Source organism: Falco cherrug, chromosome 6, assembly GCF_023634085.1.
Source record: "Falco cherrug isolate bFalChe1 chromosome 6, bFalChe1.pri, whole genome shotgun sequence".
Taxonomy (NCBI): Eukaryota; Metazoa; Chordata; class Aves; order Falconiformes; family Falconidae; genus Falco; species Falco cherrug.
Window position 1 is genome coordinate 72,532,728 of NC_073702.1, and position 17,308 is coordinate 72,550,035.

General features: G+C 54.6%; 1 protein-coding gene across 2 annotated transcripts; it reads left to right on the plus strand.

The window, feature by feature from the left end:
- Positions 1-11,127: 11,127 nt before the first annotated feature.
- On the plus strand, positions 11,128-16,957 carry PNOC (prepronociceptin). 2 transcript variants are annotated; one of them, XM_055714596.1, is made up of 3 exons: positions 11,128-11,258; positions 14,809-15,232; positions 16,171-16,957. In XM_055714596.1, exons 1-3 carry the CDS (start codon positions 11,139-11,141, stop codon positions 16,218-16,220), a joined length of 594 nt encoding a protein of 197 aa, XP_055570571.1. In that variant the 5' UTR covers positions 11,128-11,138; the 3' UTR covers positions 16,221-16,957. The 2 variants fall into 2 exon arrangements, with proteins under 2 accessions (XP_055570571.1, XP_027667401.2); XM_027811600.2 differs by lacking the exon at positions 16,171-16,957 and having other exon boundaries at positions 14,809-15,593.
- Positions 16,958-17,308: the final 351 nt, after the last annotated feature.

The following is a 17,308-nucleotide window of genomic DNA, read 5'->3' on the forward strand; positions in this document are numbered from 1 at the left end:
TATTCCCTTATTATCACGGCAGCATCCTTCAGCTGCCGCAATGTCCCGCAGCAAGGAGCTGGCGGCTCATCCCTCTGCCTCTCCCCTTCCAGCCACCCATCTGCTCACTGCGTTTCTGTATTTTATCCTGGAAAAGAGTAATTTTCTTTGCAACTTTTCTGCCTGGGCAAACTTTCCTAGACCTCTAGCACGTCCGCACCCAGCTGCCTCTTTCCCCATCCCTCCTGCAGGGACCAGCCCATCCTTCCCACCCCTCGCCCAGCATCACCCATAAACCCACTCCTACTCTCAGGAAAAATCATTTTTTTTACATTTGGGTTAAAAAACATAATTGAGCATCAAAAGGACCAGTGGTGCAGTCGGGCTGTCCTTCCTCACCCGTGCTGCATCCAGAACCGGCTCCCCTTCACTCCTACAAAAGCATCATCCCACCCGTTGTGGGTGTTCAGTAGGAATATTTCAATGGAGCAATCTAAATAAATAAAGATAAAATAAATCACAGCCTGTAATATTAAACATCAGGCCTGCTGGGACAGTTTGGACTCTATTAAAAAGCGCTGCACATTCCTCTGGTGACTCAGAGGTTTTATGTGCTAAAGACGACGGTGATGTAGCAGGGTTTTTTTCCGCAAGGCACTAAATGCTGGGGTTTGGGGGTTAGTTTTTTGGTGCATCGTGGTTCAACAGGTACCAGCCCAGGCTCCTTGCTGGGAGGGTGCTGGGACCCGCACTGGGAGCAACGGGGCGAGTGGAGGGTGCAGGGCTGGGTGGGGCTGATGGGCAGGAGGAAATTTAGTTGCTACTGAGCAAAGAAATCCCTTATAGGTTTTTTGGGTGTTGTTTTTCTTTTTTAATTGATCGCTGAAGCTATTTTATTAAACTTCAAGCTCTTTTTCCCCACCACGAGCCCAGAGGCACCGCAAGCATTCGGGGCTGCACAGGGATGGATGTGTGCCAGTGCTTTGGGCTCAGAGCCATCCTCTGCTCCCAGATGGGATCATTGGCCCCTTGGAACCCAAATCCTGCCCCAATACACCTCACAGGCACCTCCCCCCTCCCAGGGCATCTGCGCTGGCTGGTATTTTTGGGTTGGTATTGGCTCCGTCTCCACACCTATAGACATGGCAGTGTCTATAAGCGATGGCAACCTCCTAGGGATGCTAATTACTAATTATCTCCCCTCCCAGGGTGAAGCTGCTCCCTTGCAGCCAAATGTCACCCATCAACAGCTGGGGGTGGGGGAACAGGGGGTCCGGGTACTGGCAGGGACGAAGCTGCATCTTCACCTTGCATCTGACAGAGGATGGCAAGGGGTGGGGATGCAAGAAAAGAGAGAGGAAAAGATCCAATTAGGGTGAAAACTCATTTGTTTGCCCTGCGGTAGCACAGTGGGCATCAGAGGTGGCTGCGGGGACTTTCCGACCACCTGATGGATGTTGGAGTTGGGGGGGGAGTGGGGGCTGCTCTTCCCCCCCCGAAATAGCCGCCAGTGGGAAATGAGTCACCGGTTTCAATCTGGTTTCTCGCCAGCCTGTCCCCGCCACCATCCATCAGACGGGGCTGAGCTGAGCAGATTTTTTTCCCCAGGGAACATTTTTTTTTTGGTGGGAAGAAGGAGACGTGGGGGTGCCGTGGCCCCAAAGCAAGAAGTGAGTAGATGGTTTAAACATCATCCTTCCCATCTTTCAAGTGCTGGCCCCAGGGGTTGAACATAAATATAACAACTGGGGAGTAACGGCAGCATCATTCCCAGATGCTTTGGGGGGCAGGGAACCTCAGCCAGTGATTTTTCAGCTGGTCCCAAGACACTGTTTGGACCCCTGAACCCATGTACCTGTATATGGACCTGACCAAGCCTCCCATGTCATGGGTTAAAATCTTTCCCCTACAAAGCTCTTTCTCTGCCCTGAAATTATTTTTGGGATTGGCCTGAAGTCAAGAGCTTTACCTCAAAAAAATCAGCCTTGGTGCTAATAAGGTGATGTTCCCACACCAGGATCAAGCCCACCTCCAATGAGACCACCCCCTCACAGTGCAGAGGGGACCTAGAAGGGATGATACACCATATGTTGGAGCATATTTGTGGTCAAATCTACCATCTTCCCCCTCCATTTGAACAAAAACCTGCTCCACAGCCCTTTTTAACAGCTCCTCCGATGTCCCATCCTCCAACCTCCAACTATCCGTGGGGGGTCCTGGTCCCTGCGCTGCTGCTTGGAGCCCAGCATCCCATGGGATGCTCCAGCTGTGGCTCCATGGGTGATGAGCGGAGAGGGGTAAAGGCTTTCAGGCACTTCTGAAATTCAGATATTCTCCTGGCCCTCAGGCAGCACCATCACCTCGATGGCCTTAATTCATCAGTGAGAGGCAAGCTGTGAAAGGACAGGCTATCTTCAGCAAAGCCTTGTCGCTCCCCGCTCTCGTGCTGATGAGTGGTGCGGAAGGGTTTGAGCGGCAGCGAAATGGGCACGATCGGGCTCTCAGTAAAGCTGCAATTTCCAACGAGATGACACAAACACTCGGTGGGGCCTCGCCGAGCCCCCACCGCTCACAGCAGCTGAGCATTAAGTGGCAGAGCTCTGGCATTGGTGGCGATATCTCCTCTTGGTTTTATTTCTTGAGGGAACATGTTCATGATTCTGCTTGGAGAAGGCTGCAGGCTGTTGTCCGGCCGGGTTCTGTTTTGTGGGTGCCCACCCAGGTGGGTACGTGGTGATGGTGGTGGCAGTTAACCCATGGTGTGATCCATGGCAGAACAGAGCTGAGGAGGGCAGAGCCATGGGGACGTTTGTGGATGGTGTGGCCCAGCCTGGGGTAACTAGGAGGATGGTCCAACATGCTGGCACAAAGAGCTTTTGGGGTAAAAATCACCTTGAATGGCGAATTTGGAGATGTTTGAAGAAAAGACATCACCCATCTTTGCTCTTTGGATAGAGTTGATGTGACAGGACCCCCAAAACGAACACTGGAGGAAGGGTGGGGGGTCCAGGTCCACTTACAAGCAAAGCGGGTGCCTGTGGAAGCTTTCTGATCTGGTCAGGGCAGTTTGGTCCCACAAATTAATTCAAAAAAACACCAGGACAGATGCCCTCCATCACCTTGCTGTGGGCCAGAGATGCGCCTCAACTACTGCTGCTCCCTGAGAGCTATCCCATTCCCACCAGGACTGGTTCAGAGGTGGAGATGGGTGGAGATGGAGATGGAAAAGGATGGAGATGAAGGTGTAGATGGTGGAGATGGGTAGAGATGGCCACATTCTGTGACTCCAGGCAGGGGGGTGAAACACCCACCCCTTTATTATTTTTAATAAAGGTCCTTCTGGCCCATTTTGGGTCTCTGCTACCTTTCGTTCCCCTTGGGTCAGAAAGTCCCAGGAAGGTGGGATGGACCTCTTGAGGGCTTTGGTCCCAACCCTACTCAAAGCAGGGCCAACCTCAAAGCAGGTCATGCTGCTCAGCACCCATCCAGACATAGTTTCAGCATCTCCAAGGATGAAACCCCGAGGCTGTGCAGAGAGGAGCAGCCTCATCCCTTGGGCCTTGGTGGTAAAATCTCCCTTTCCCAACACAAAATGAAGCTCCTGTGTCCAAACTGGCCCTTCCCAGCAGCAAGGATGTAGGGCACCACGCAGAAGTTATGGTCTTCTCAGATGTTGCCTCAAGCTGAATGGCTCTAGTCCCTCTTCCCTTGGAGGAATATAAAACCTGCTTTCCTGCTCGATGCAAAGTGCAGGAAGGGATTGCTCTCCCCTCCCTGTCATGTTTTTTCTTAACATTTCTCCCAATCCCTCAAATCTTTCATTTTTGACTTCTGTCTCCTTCCAGCCAGGACCTGCTGGTAGACCCAGCAGTGAAGCCAAGTCGCTCACGTTACGTGGAGATCAGGCAGCGGGTTACGTGCTGCTTTGCCTGTGAAGAGCTACATCCTAGCGGAGGATGGTTTCTGCCCCATCGCGTCCTCCTGATGCTCCTTTCCTGAGCTCATCCAACGGACTAAAGTCATGGAAAACTAACCGGAGTGACAAGTGGTTTATTTTCCCACCCAGTGCATCGAATCAGCTCCAGCCCAGCTGCAATATTACCCACGGCACCCATCACCGCAACAGAGATGGAGCCAGAGGGTACCCCCCCCTGCCTCTCCGCATCCCCACGGCTTCTGGAAGAGCTGCTTTCCCCACCTCGCATTTCAAATTGGGGTTCACTGCCTGCCCACACCCCTGCTCAGAGCATCCTCCTCCCACTGAGTGCAGGCAGGTCTCCAGGCAACCCTCGGCATCCTCAGCATTGCTGCCAGCGGTCCCCACGCGTGGCCTGGAGCTCAGCACCTGGGTTAAGTTTTATTGGCAGTGAAGATTGTAGACGGGCTCCTGTCATGCCTGGCGAGCCCCTCGCTTGCCACCCAGCAGGACCCATCTGGCTGCGGTTCTTGGTGCCCGGGCATACCCCAGCTCGGCAAGGAGAGGTGGTGTGCTGGCCCTGCTCCCCTGCCCAGCCCCAAGCTTCTTGCAGGGGCACAGAAATGGCTTGAGCCTTCATCACACTCATCCTCACCCTGCTGGGGCAGAGCTCAAAGTCCTCCATCATTACCAACAGGAGTAAAACAGCAGCACTGGTCTGAACCTCGCTGTCAGTGTTTATCAACCCCAATTCGGGGGCAATGAAGCCCTTTACACTGCTGCTTCATCTTGTTAAAGCATATCCCTGAGGCTGCCCGTGAGCAGGATGTGACCCTGGCACCGAGCACCTGATTCTTGAAAAGCTCCGGGAAAATCATCTCCTGGGAGATGATTACCTGAGCACGGGCCAGGAGAGGAGGTGATGCTCAGGGGGGGTTGTTCCTGGACGGTGGTACCCAAGCAGGGGCCAGGAAAGGAGGTGATGCTCAGGGGGGGTTGTACCCAAGCAGGGGCTGGGAGAGGAGGTGATGCTCAGGGGCAGTTGTTCCCAGGTGGTGGTACCCAAGCAGGGGCTGGAAGAGGAGGTGATGCTTGGGGTGTGTTTTTCTTGATGGAGGGGATGGCTGCCCTATAAACACCCGCAGATGATCAGGAAAATAATCAGGCAGCATCCAAAAGTGAACATGGGAGGCATCACACAGGCTTGGATATGTCCTCAGCCCCTCCAGCCATGACAGTGAAAGGATCCACGGGACCAGGGGAACAACACAACTTCCCAGCTCCTGAGTTTTCCCACTGCTCTGTCCTCCAGGCAGCTTTGGAGTCCTCTCCATGTTCTCCTTGCACCAGATCCCATCTGCTTTATGCCTTCTTTCTGAAAAGGATTGTCGTTTTTCGCTGTTAATTGCCTGTCACTTTGAATCCTCCTGCTCACCCTCACCCGGGATGCTCTCCCCCACCCTCCTCCTCGCCCCGAACTGCAGAGGAGCAAGCTCGGTTGGACCCAACTTTGAAACATAAATGCCCCAAAACCTTAAAAAAAAGATATATATCTGTATTTTCTATCCTAATTTTATGAATGAATCATCCCCAGTTCCCAAACACATTCCCTCTCCATTTCTGCTGGAGAAATTTGGCTGCTGGTACCCACATGGACCCAGAAAAACCTGGAAACACTGCAAAAATGGGTATTTCTCCCCCTTAGCATGCTGGGTTTGGGCGTGTTGGCTGTCAATCACCCCCCCACACACCTCTGTTAATTAGCTAGACAGTAAACGAAGTCACCCCGATGTCATTTGCTGCCTCCTGCTCTTGGCAGCTCAACAGCAGCAGCATTACCGGCCTGGGAGGCAAATCCCTTCCGTCAGTTTAAGGGAGAAAAGGCTATGGCGCTTCAATAAATGCCAAGAAATGAGCATTTTGAGGGGCTGCAGAGTGAATGGCAGCCCCGAGAGCTTGTCAAATTACCCCGGGAGAGGACAAAAGAAGCATGAAGCCTTCTCACCCCAGCTCGGCTGCTGCTCCATTCTGCGCAAGAGCCAGGGAATATGTCCTTAATGAAAAACAAAGTGGTTAAGGAAAGACTGAAGCAAGATATATAAAATACGTGTATAATATATTTTAAAATATAAAAAATAAATATTATATATATATATATATATAAAAAACACAAAAATCAGCATCCCCTATCTCCAGCACTCGCCTGGGAGCGTGATGGGGAGTGGCTTTGCCCCAGGCTGCCCGTGGGGCCAGCACGGCATTGCTCACCAGCCCCATGTTCCCCTAAAAAACCCAAAATCCAGGCTTGCACCTTGCCCCCAGAACAGGGCAGGTCCCCTCCCACCACTCCTGCGATGCCCTTTCACCACTTTTTGGCATTTTCATCAATTTCTCCATTTCTTTTATGCTTGCCCAAGCACCGACGCATCTGAGGTCTCACCCGGGGGCATTAATGCAACTATTTAATAGCCGTAGCTGAACTGAAAGGCGTTTCGCTCCCATCTCCAGCCCTTCCTAGGGAGTCGTTACAAGAAATTACCAAGATAGGATCGCAGCGCCACGGCAGATTTTATTATTTAATTGCCAAGGTGGGGCAGGGAGAGATGCTGGGGGGTCCTGGCTCCGCATCGGTGCTGGCAGGGATGAGCGTTATCACTGCAGGTCACTGGAATGGGGGGAAAAACGGGGTGATGCTGGTTTGCAGAAGAAACTATTGAAGGTTGGGACCGATTTGGCCTTTCCAAACCAAAGGCAGCACTTATCCCCGATGCCAAGCGGCCAAATCCGTCTCTCTGCCTCGCAAGGTGCTGGCACGCGGCTGCATCTGGCTCACCGGGTGTTTCCATCATCCGTGAAATGTAAAGTTGGAATTTTCTGCTCTCCCCCCCACCCCCGGCATCATCTGCGGAGCCCGGAATCAATTATTCCCACCCGCGCGCTTGCCATCGATGCGCGACATGCTTGGTAGCCGCACATGCGGTGTTGCTGCAGCCGTGCTGGAGCGGGTTGGTAACGGGGTTGGGGACCCCCCCCCTTTGCCTCTTCTCAGGGTCTAAGGCAGGGGAAAGACCCCCCTGCGAATGGCTGGGGGCTGTCCGGGGGGTGTGGGGGGTGATTTTGGGGCTCACCTGGCTGTGGGTGCCTTCGGGTCCTTGTAAACCCCGGAGGTCTGGACCAGGGCACACTAAGACCCCCCCCCAGCCTCCATCCCAGCCCCACCACCCCTGGGATGCTTGGAGACACCGCCCGTTTGGATAACCACGAGGCCAGCATCCTTCGTCTCTTTCAGGGCTGCCCCCCCAGATTTAAGGAGGAGGAAAAAGGGCTAAGGGATGCAGGAGGGGGGGGAAGGATGCACATCCCCGGTCCCCAGCTGCCGGCTGGCGCATCCCTCCACCGGCAGCCCCCGGGGGTGGGCTCAGCGACGCACGTGTTCGGGGAGGGAGGTGTGGGGATGCGTGTATACACCGTCTATATATACCACCGTGGCACAGGCGCTGGAGAAGTCACAGATCAGAGGAGCCGGCAGCCGACAGCACACCCGCAGGTAGGAAATCTGCTTTAATTTTCCCGTCCTGGGGGGGCTTGGCTGGTTTTATTTAGTCTGAGGATGGTCCACCCCACTTCGATTCACAGATAGATATTCCCCTCCCTGCTAAGGGTTAAATAAAATATCTTCCCAGAGGGAGAAATCCATCCCCTCTGTCCCAAGAGAGGAAAAGTTTCAGCTTCACCATCCAGCCCCAAATTCAACCGGAGTGGAGCCGGAGGGACACAATAAGAGTCGGTGCAGGCGGCCTGCCCAAAGCCCGGGGGGAGCCCACAGGGCGACGGCGGGATCCTCCGGGATGGGTAGAATTTTTTAGTGGAATTTTTTGGGAGTCACCGGACCACGACTTTCCCCATTCAGTATTTCTCCCCCTTTTTCCTTTAGCCAGGTCTTCTCCAGGGCCACTGTGGAATGCTCCAGGAGACGCCTGGCTTGTGAGAAATCCCGTTTTCCCTCCCAAAAGGCACAAAAAGGAGGAAAACTGGGAGGGGGGGGGGGTGTTGCTTTGATAATTTTAGTCCCCCTTGAAAAGCAGGAATGAATGGCTGAGACATGGGGATGTGGGGAGAAATGTTCTTCCCGAGCTTTTTTACCTCTAAACAGCCTTTCTCAGCCTCTCCAGCCCACATCTGTGTTTATAGTCACGCCGCGGCGCCTAATTTTGGCCAATTATGGCCAATTACCTGATTGAGGGGGGATCGACAAAAAGAAATGCTTATTTTTCTGGCGAGCACTGGGCATCTGCAGCCAAACCACCCCCCTCTCCTCTCCCCCCCTCCCCCCCCTCCCCCCAGATCCCTCCAGTTCTCCCTAAAATCCCCCCAAAAGCTGCCGGCACAAGCCAGGGTTTGGGGGAGCCGGGGAAGCGTCGTAGCCGGTGCCAGTGGGGGACACTGTTGGGCAATATTGCGCTTTTTCGACTGGAAAAAGCTTTGACTCCTTCAATGCTGGCTCCCGGCAGGGCCAGATCCTGCCCGGCCGCATGGCTCTTGCCCTCTGGATCAGGCCTTGGCTTTGGGCAGTGTGGGAATTTGCAGGGAAAAAATTAATTTGGGCAGGTTTTGCTGCGGGCATGGGAAGCCAGGAGCTCCTCAGTGTGCTCCTCACGAGGTGGGACTGATCCTGACCCAGGAAAGTGAGAGCATCACTGCATTTAAACCCTTGCGAAGGTGTTGGGGGAAGGACGGTGATCCCACTGCTGCGATAATCCTTGCTGTTCACATCTCCCGTGGGAAAAGGGAATGGAGTATCCCTGGGGAGAGGCAGGGAGCATCTCCCTGGCACTGCTGGTGAGCTCCCAACCCAAATCGCATCAAATCAAGCGAACAAAACCCATCTCAGCAAGCACCTGCTTCCCCTTCCACCTCTTCTCCTCGGGTTATTCGTGTCACACGTCCTCCCTGCTGCCCCCCGAATCAGCCCTTTTATATGGCTGCGTCCCCCACATCATCCCACCTGGAGCAATTAATAAAAGCCACTTGTCCTGATGGATAACCAGACCTCACCGCGATCTGAACCCCAGGCTGGATTTTTTTTTTCCCCCAAATATATAAGGAGGGTGATTCAACTGGATTGAAAACTGAGGATGCACCTGTGGGGCAGCCCATAGCAGCAGGGGGTCCCAGAGCTGGTTTGTGGGATGGAGCGGCCGTACCCTGACAGCCCACCCCTGGGAGGGAGAGGTTTAGTTTTCAGGGAGGAAGAGGAAGGTTCACGCCCAGGAGCAGCCCCAGTGTCTGGGGAGCCACGGGGGTGGCTATGGGATGACACTGGGGCTGTCATATCCTTGGCCAGGGTCAATGGCAGCCCCAGATGTGGGGGCAGTGGGACTGGCCAGTGCACCCCTTGGGAAAGAGTCCAGGTTCAGTTTTCACAGAGGAAAAAATGGGGAAATTTTTTTAAAAAGGAAAGAATGGGGAAAAATGGGGAAAGGGGGGGAAGGGGAAAAATGGGAAAAAAGGCATCCCTCTTTTTTCTTGTGTGGCTGTGGCTGTGAAACTCAGAAGGGGGCTTCATGCTGTCACACCCCCACATCCCTGCCACCCCACCCCCCCGGCACCCCAGTGCAGAAACAAGAGAAAAATCCACCCCACACAGTCCTGCCCTTTGAAAGGGCTGATTTAATTGGGGGGGGGGGGGCACTGATGCGCAAAGCGGGGGTTGTTTCCTTCTTTCCCACCCGTGCCCCTGCCAGTGATGCTGGCAGGGTACCGCATCCCGCCTGCCCGATAGCATCTTTTAATTAACCAGGAAGAAAAGCCGAGCCGTAATCTCGGAGCCTCCTCTGCAGCCAGATGTGACCTGCTTTTCCCAGGACACCGGACTTGATGTCTCTTGGGGACATGGGAACAGGGTTATGGGGTGGGTTGCAGCCCCCTTCCTGCCTCCACCGAACCCCATTTTGGGGCTGAGTGATTTTTCGGGGGGGGGGGGGGGGGGGGGGGGGTGCGGGTTGGGTGTTGCCCTCTCCCAGGAGCTTTCTGCCAAGCCTCTGACTCACACTGCCAGCCAGTTTTAATGAGACTCGATGAAGATTAAGCCTTAATTCCAGCTCTTATCAGCTTCCCCCTGTACCCTCCAGCAAATGACAACTGGGAGCCGTCAGGCTCTGTGTCACTGCCTGGCTGGCAGTGATGAAAGGTGACCATGGTGCCTGTCGGGGACCCGGGTGGATGCTCTGCCTCCGTTGCAAGGAGCAGTGGTAACCCCTGCCTTGGTGGGGTGGGAGCCCCTGGCCAGGTGCTCAACCCCACACCAAAAGCAGCTTGAAATGCTGTTGGAGCAACACACGGGCTGCAAAGTCACCATCACCGAGGTCTTCCTCCCCTCTGAGCATCCCGGTACAGGGTTTTCTGGGTGCTGCTCTGGCATGGAGGGACCTTGGTGCCACCAAGGATAGCACCAACCTTCACATCCTCATCCTGCTCCTCTCCATCGCCTCCATCTCGTCTCCTCGCTGGCTTATAAACCTGGTGCCATGCAGCACTGGGACCTGCTCCCAAGGACCACGGGGATGTCAGATCCCTTTTCTCGGCAGGATGAGCGTGAGGGGTGGGTCAGGAGGACCAGCCCTCCTGTTTGCAGATGGCCATGGGGATGCATCAAACGAAATCTCCAGGAATTGGGAGGGAACCGCGTGGCCTTGGTCATGTCACTTAATCGCCGGCTGCCACCGATGTCAGCAAAGCTGGACAGGACTCAGGGAGGTCTTTGGGAATTGGCTTTGCTGCTGCACACCAGGTGGGCTCAGATCCCAGCAATTTCTGCTGAGATAGGGACAGGGGTGGCAGCACCCTAAAAACAGCCAGGAGGGGATACCAGAGCAGGACATCCTCACCCCGCTCCAGCCATGCTTGGGTAAGGAGTGTTCTGCTCAGGGGACAGCTGGGGACGTGCTGCCCCACCACGTCCACCTGCTAAAATAAGCCCTAGCCGGGACTTGTGCCATGAGATAGCCTGGAAAAAATCAAGCTGGGACACACCAGATCTGTTTTGGGGATGAGGAGGCAGCCAGGCTCCTTTCCTGAAAGGATAATTTTGTCAGGGGGACTGGGAACATGCGTGTCTGGGGGGGGGGGTGAGGGAAGACAGGCTGAGAACGGGCACATTTCGGTGCACATGCAGGGCTCGGTGGTGCAGGTCCCATCCTGACGGCTCTTCTCTCTCCTGGCTGCAGCTGCTGCCGGTGCCGCCATGAGGGCTGTGCTTTGGGACCTGCTGCTGCTCTGCCTCTTTGCCCGGGTGCGGGGGGACTGCCGGGGGGACTGCCTGCGCTGCGACCGCCACCTCTACCGGGACAGCTTTGACGTCCTTGTAAGTCCCTCTGCCTGCTGGCTTGTCCCCTGCCACAGGCAGCACCCATGGGGGTAGCATCCATGGGTGCTGTGCCAGCTGCATCCTGTCACACTGGGTAGGCACCCTCCTCCCTGTGCCAGGGTTAGGGTTTGGGGGCTTGGCGGGGGGCTTTGGTGGCCGGTCCATGCCAAACCTCGAGGGGAAGGTGCCACCTGCTGTCACTGTTTCTCCTCCTTGGGCACCCCCCAGGGACACCATTGGACAAGATGGTCCCGAGGGAGGATTCAGACCCCAAACCAGCTGCTGGGAGAGATGGGGACAAGGCTGCGACGGCCCAAGGAGGGTCCCAAGACCCCAAGCAACCTCAGCTTTCCTGCCCCACGGCTTGCAGCTTCGCTGCCCCTACGTATGCCGACCCTGGACCCCCCCAGGGGACTCCATCCTCCAAGGAGCCACCAAAATCCTACCCTGAGCCCCAGCAGGATGGGACCAGCTCTGCAGGTGGCTGGCAAACCACAGCACTCTGTGTGACCGGGCCCCCCACAGCCTCTCTCGCTCCCTTGATTTGCCTCCAACGCTGGGTGGAAAGAGCCACTGAATAGGGGGTTTGGGGTTTTTCCAGCCCCTAACCTTTTTTTTCCTGCTCCTCTGAGCCACGGCCGTGCCCTGGCCAGCAGCATTTCTTTCCCCCCCATTCCCACCCTGCCTCCGGGGGTTTATCTATCGCCTCCCCCCTGCCCTCTTGCCTATTTATTAGCGACGATAAATCACGGCGGGTTAAGACATCCACCCAAAAGGAGCCAGCAGCTCAGGAAGCCCCCAGAACTGGGAAATGTTTCCACAAAACCAGGGGAGACCAGAGACTTCCAGGGATCTGTGGAGATGCTGGAGCACCCCAGTGCCACCCCCTTGCTGGCAAAGCCTTCTGCAATGGCACATCGCTGCCCCCAAGTTTTGGGGCACAACTGCCCTGGTTTTGCCCCAAAATATTGTTTTGCAGTCTGAAGGCACCAGCACTTCTGCAGGCCCCCCCCTTCCTACCTGGTCCTGCCTCTGGAGCTGCATTTTGCTCTGTCTTCCCCGGCCAGCAAGGTGGAGAGGAGATGGGATGGATGGTTGGTGGCTCATGGGTCCCGTACAAGGTTGTATCTCAAAGCAAGAGTGGTTTGAACCAGGAGCAGAGGACTTTCAAGGCTCAGTTTCAGCTGGCAGAACCATCGTGGTGGGATTGGATACAACCCCCCACCATTTCGGTGGCCAAAGCATCCGCCCTCCTGAGGTAGAAATAGAAGATGCCCCTGAAGTTAGAGGCATGCCTGCACCAGCATTGCAGCTGCCAGAGCAGGACAGGGACTGGCTGATGGAGCTGGTCTTCAAGTTGTGGATGAATCACCTACATCCTGGTCCCCAGAGTCCTCTAGGGATGGTGCAAACCCACAGTGACACCGTTAATGCCAACTGAAGGTCAGAAGGAGCGGCCCTGGGTAGTTTCAGCACTAGACATGGAGGAGCATTGGCTGGTGTTTGCTGAGGGCTCCCGAAAGACCATGAGCTGGCCTGGTGGCAGACGCCATTTCCATGTGAATTGAGAACACAGCAGGGTGGCTGAGGACCGCTGAGATGTTCCTGGTGCTGCTCTGCAGATGGGTGGTAGGACTGCTGGTTGTCTTCAGACTGATGTCCGGGGTGATTCCTCTTGAAGCCTACCAGCTGGTGCTCATCACAGCTCCATGTGATCCATCACCTTTCATCTCCTACACAGGCCACTGCAGTGGCCCATCAGCCATAGATCCTGCCAAAGCCTTGGAGACCCCAGGACAGGATCTCGGCTCCGTGCAGGATGCCCTCAGCATCTCCACAAGGACCCTCTTAGGTGTCTGAGCCTACAAGACCCTCGTCACCACCTCACTTTGGGACAACTATTTTTCTTTTGTCTTTTTGTCTGAAGAGCCTGGCCGCCCTTGGGGATGGAAATAGCTGACTGCTGCGGAGCCATGTGCTCGAGCTGCAGCCCTGAGACACCACGCTGGGACCTGTAGCACTTCCCACCTGGCAAAGTCAATGAACCCATGGTGACGTGCGTCTTTGCAAAGGTTTTAGTCTTGCAGATGGCCTGTAGCGACGAGACACGCCAACGCACTTCAGCATGGGGGTCCCCAGCTGGTGTTAGGCATTTGAAAGAGCCCGCCATGAAGGTGATGCTGGGATGGAGACGCTTCAACGCGAAGGAAGACAACCCTCCCCATCTGGGCCCTCCAGCCCTGGTTTCTTTGGTATTTATTTAGTTTCGTTCTTCTAGGGTTTTCTTCTGGATGGTTTCCCCTGGGTGCTGGTTTTGGTGGTAGTGGCCCACTTGGGGCTATCACCCCACAGCAATGCTGGGTCCGTGTCCTGCCTTAGTGGACGAGGCCTCTTGGAAAGCGATGAGACACAAACATAGAGGGATGCACCCATGGGTGCTGAGGAAGTTTGATGGCACCTCTTGATGAGGCAGCTCTTGGTGGCCTTTGAAGGGACGTGGTGACCAGGGCAGGTTCCTGGGGGCTGGGAGGGGGCAGATGTCACACCTCTCTTTGAGGAGGCATGAAGGAGGATCTGGGAAGCTATAGGCTGGTCAGCGTCACCTCAGTCCTTGGGGATGTGGTGGAGCACATCATCTTGCAAAGCATTTCCAAACATATGAAGGACAAGAAGTTCACTGGGAGCAGCCAGCATGGATTTATGAAGGGGAAATCGTGCTTGACCAACCTGACAGCTTTCTGCAGTGAGACAAGCAGCTTGTCTTGACTTTCATCAGGCTTTGACATTGTCTCCCATGACATCCTTGTGGACAATCTGCTGAAGCACGGGATAGATAAATGGGCAGTGAGGTGGACTGAAACCTGGAGGACCTTGATGTCTTCATGAATGGCCGGGATGATGTGAGAGACGCACCCTCAGCAATGAACGGATGATGCAGAGTTGGCAGGCGTGGATGGTAGACCACAGGCTCGTACTGCCACCTGGAGTAACCTTGCCAGCCTGGAGAAAAGGGCTAGTGGGAACCTCATCAAGTTCAACAAGGAGAAAAGCAAAGTCTTGCCCCTAGGGAGGAACAAGCCCAGGCACCAGGACATGCCATGGGCATATGCCACAGGCACCACCTCCACCCTCCCATGACTCAGTGATTTTTGGGGTTTTTTGGGGCTCATGCCCGGCTGAAGGACCCTGCAGTGCTGAGCACATGGTGGTGGGATGGAAGCATCAACGGGGAAGTGTGGAGTATGTCCAGTGAGGAGCAGGAAGGGCCAGAGAGGGAAGCTGAGCAGCATCTCCACCACCATCTCTGGGAGCCCAGGAATGGGTTTTGGGAGGGGACACCTCCCCAAATGAGGCCAGGCAAGGGCTGATGAGCTGCCAGCACCTTTCCATGGGTGTCTTCCAATACGTCGCATCACTGGACAGGCTGGAAGTGGGGGGATGCTCGAGCACCTGCCATTTGGGGTACACCAGCTGGTGCTGCCTGGTGTCCCACAGCCCTGGGGGGACCAAACCCCATCTGACTCCCATCCCCGTGTTTGCCGCACAGGTCTGCATCCTGGAGTGCGAAGGCGAAGCTGTGCCTCGGGCCACCTGGGAGCTGTGCGCTGCCGCCAGCCGAGCCGCCCCATGGCCCCACGACCTGCAGGACGCTGGCGATCCCTGGCATGGCGCGGTGCCGGCGGTGCCGGTGAGCCCGCTGCAGGTAAGCGAGCTGCTGCGGCGACGGGAAGCCGAGGATGAAGGCGTCGAACCGGCACCAGGCGCCTTCCCGCAGCCACCTGAGGACATTTCCCGACGGCTCGGCAGTTTCCCGCGGGGGATGCGCAGCTCGCGGCCGGCACCGACAGCCAAGGGGGTGCAGAAGCGGTACGGGGGCTTCATCGGGGTCCGCAAGTCGGCGAGGAAGTGGAACAACCAGAAGAGGTTTAGCGAGTTCCTGAAGCAGTACCTGGGCATGTCGCCCCGCTCCAGTGAGTACGACATCGCTGGCGGCATCAGCGAGCACAACGAGATCTAACGGAGACCCACGCCGCCCGGCTAGGTCCGCCATGGCCAAAAAAGTCAACCCTCTACCCCTCTACACCACATGTCCATGGGTGCAAATTAAAAAGGGGGCAAAAAAAAAAAAAAAAAAAAAAAAAAAATTGGAAATGGCTTAACTTAAAAATGCTGAATTGGAGACTGGGGAGGGATGCTGAGGGTGGCTGTCGGTGTCTCGGTGTCTGGAGGGTGCCTGGGGAAAGGCCCTTTGCTGACAGCCCCCCCCCAGCGATGGTGGGCAACAGGGTTTTACCCTCAGCGCCCAAGAGGTCCGAAGGGTGGTTTGCCCCAAAAGAAAAAAAAAAAATCAAAAGAAGAAAAAACTAAAAAAAAAAAAAAAGAGATAAATTATTTAAAATTTTAAAAATATATAAGTAATTCTAAATAAATGAAAATAAATGAAAATCAAACAGAACCTTTTCCTTTTAGAAATTAAATAATTCCTCCCCAAACACGCCAGCTTCACATTGCCAGGCGAGCGGCAACCAGTGTCCTGTGCCGCCACTGGCTCCACCGGGATGCTCAGAGCCCCCAGCCTCTCTACCCTGCAGCTGCCGAGACCACCCATCCCCATCCCCTCCCCAAATTTACAATTTGGGAGAATTTAAATTTTTTTTCCCCTTTTTTTGTTTCTTTTTCCTTTTTCTGCCCCATCCCCACCTCCCCCCGGGTGGCATCTCCCTAAATTAGGGGGTGCACCCCCAGCCCTGCATTCCCTGGGAGAGAGCCCCCCGCTCCCTCCACTCTCGGCTCAGCTGCTACTTTTTTCCCTTTTTTTTTTCCCTTTTTTTTTTTCCCCCTCTCTATTTTCTTCTTTTTTCTTTCTTTCTTTCTTTTCTCTATTTTTTTATTTTTATTTTTTTTATAGCGTTCCGGCACCGCATCCCAGCACCTTCTGCCAGGCACAGGCAAAATTAACCCTGCTCCTGTCCACCCCAGCAGTCTCCATCCTCTCTCTGACGGACCCCAAAGCGCTTCAGACTCGCACGCGTTCAGAAATCACTTTGCTCTTCACTCACTAAAGCCAGATTTAAACCAGGACCCGACGAATTTCGGCCTCCGCCTGCGACAGGAGCGAGATGCCATGGGGAGGGCGGGGAGGGGACCGCGGGGGAGCGGGCAGAAATTTAAACAAAATAAGGAAAAAAAGGGATTCTTTCAAAAAAAATTGGATTTGGGGCTTTTTTTGTTTTATCTTTTTTTGGGTTGGCCACTGTGAAAAAGCCACCTTGGATCCAGCAGAAAATAAGCCCCCACCCCACATTCCCAGTGCCTTCCCTGGCAGCGCTCAGCATCCCCCAGCCAGGGCTTATACCTTCACATGGGATTTATTTCCAACTTTTCAGATGGGGGATGCCAAGGGGTCGCGTCCCACTGTGGCTCCATTCCCAGCCGCCACAGCAGGGACCGGCTCCTGCCCCAGTGCCCAAAACGCACCTGGGAAACACCAGTTCTTTTTTTAAATTCTTTTTCCCTTTTCTAAAATGTATTTTTCCCTTTTTTTCAGTGTTTTCCCTCAAGTTTTGTAAAGCCTCTGGGGTTGACTTCTTTGCTCAGCAATACAAACCACGCGCATGTTTTTGTTGCGGCCCCCCGCCCCCCCGGCATGCATCGTGTCCCAGTCCCCACGCTGGGACGCGGGTTCCCCCCCCCCCCCCCCCCGCCGTGTCGCTCCCAGGATAATCAGAGCCGGTTGATTCTCCTGCCTAATTTGCTACCCAAAAAGCATAAACCTGGAGCGACTTCGCCCGGGTCTTACCCGCAGTGCTGCCCTTCACTCTTTGTAAAAAAAAAAAAAAAAAAAGGAATAATAAAATAAATAATATAATAACCCCGATGAAAAAAAAATCCCAGATCTTGTTCTTTTTAATTGTTTCATACAAAGATTTCTCCATTAAACTTGTACATAGCAAAAGGATTAATAAATTAGTTTACTGTTTCTACGATATCATTGCGACTGGCAACCATCACTTGGGTCAACGCAGGTCCCTGCTGCCCCCCTGCCA

What these genes read in the sequence shown, in the direction of transcription:
- PNOC (XM_055714596.1), top strand. Translation starts at nt 11,139, where the DNA reads ATGAGGGCTGTGCTTTGGGACCTGCTGCTGCTCTGCCTCTTTGCCCGG. An exon ending in GGGACAGCTTTGACGTCCTT is followed by an intron (nt 11,259 to 14,808) that starts GTAAGTCCCTCT and finishes TTTGCCGCACAG; the next exon opens with GTCTGCATCCTGGAGTGCGA. An exon ending in GGGCATGTCGCCCCGCTCCA is followed by an intron (nt 15,233 to 16,170) that starts GTGAGTACGACA and finishes TTTTTTTTATAG; the next exon opens with CGTTCCGGCACCGCATCCCA.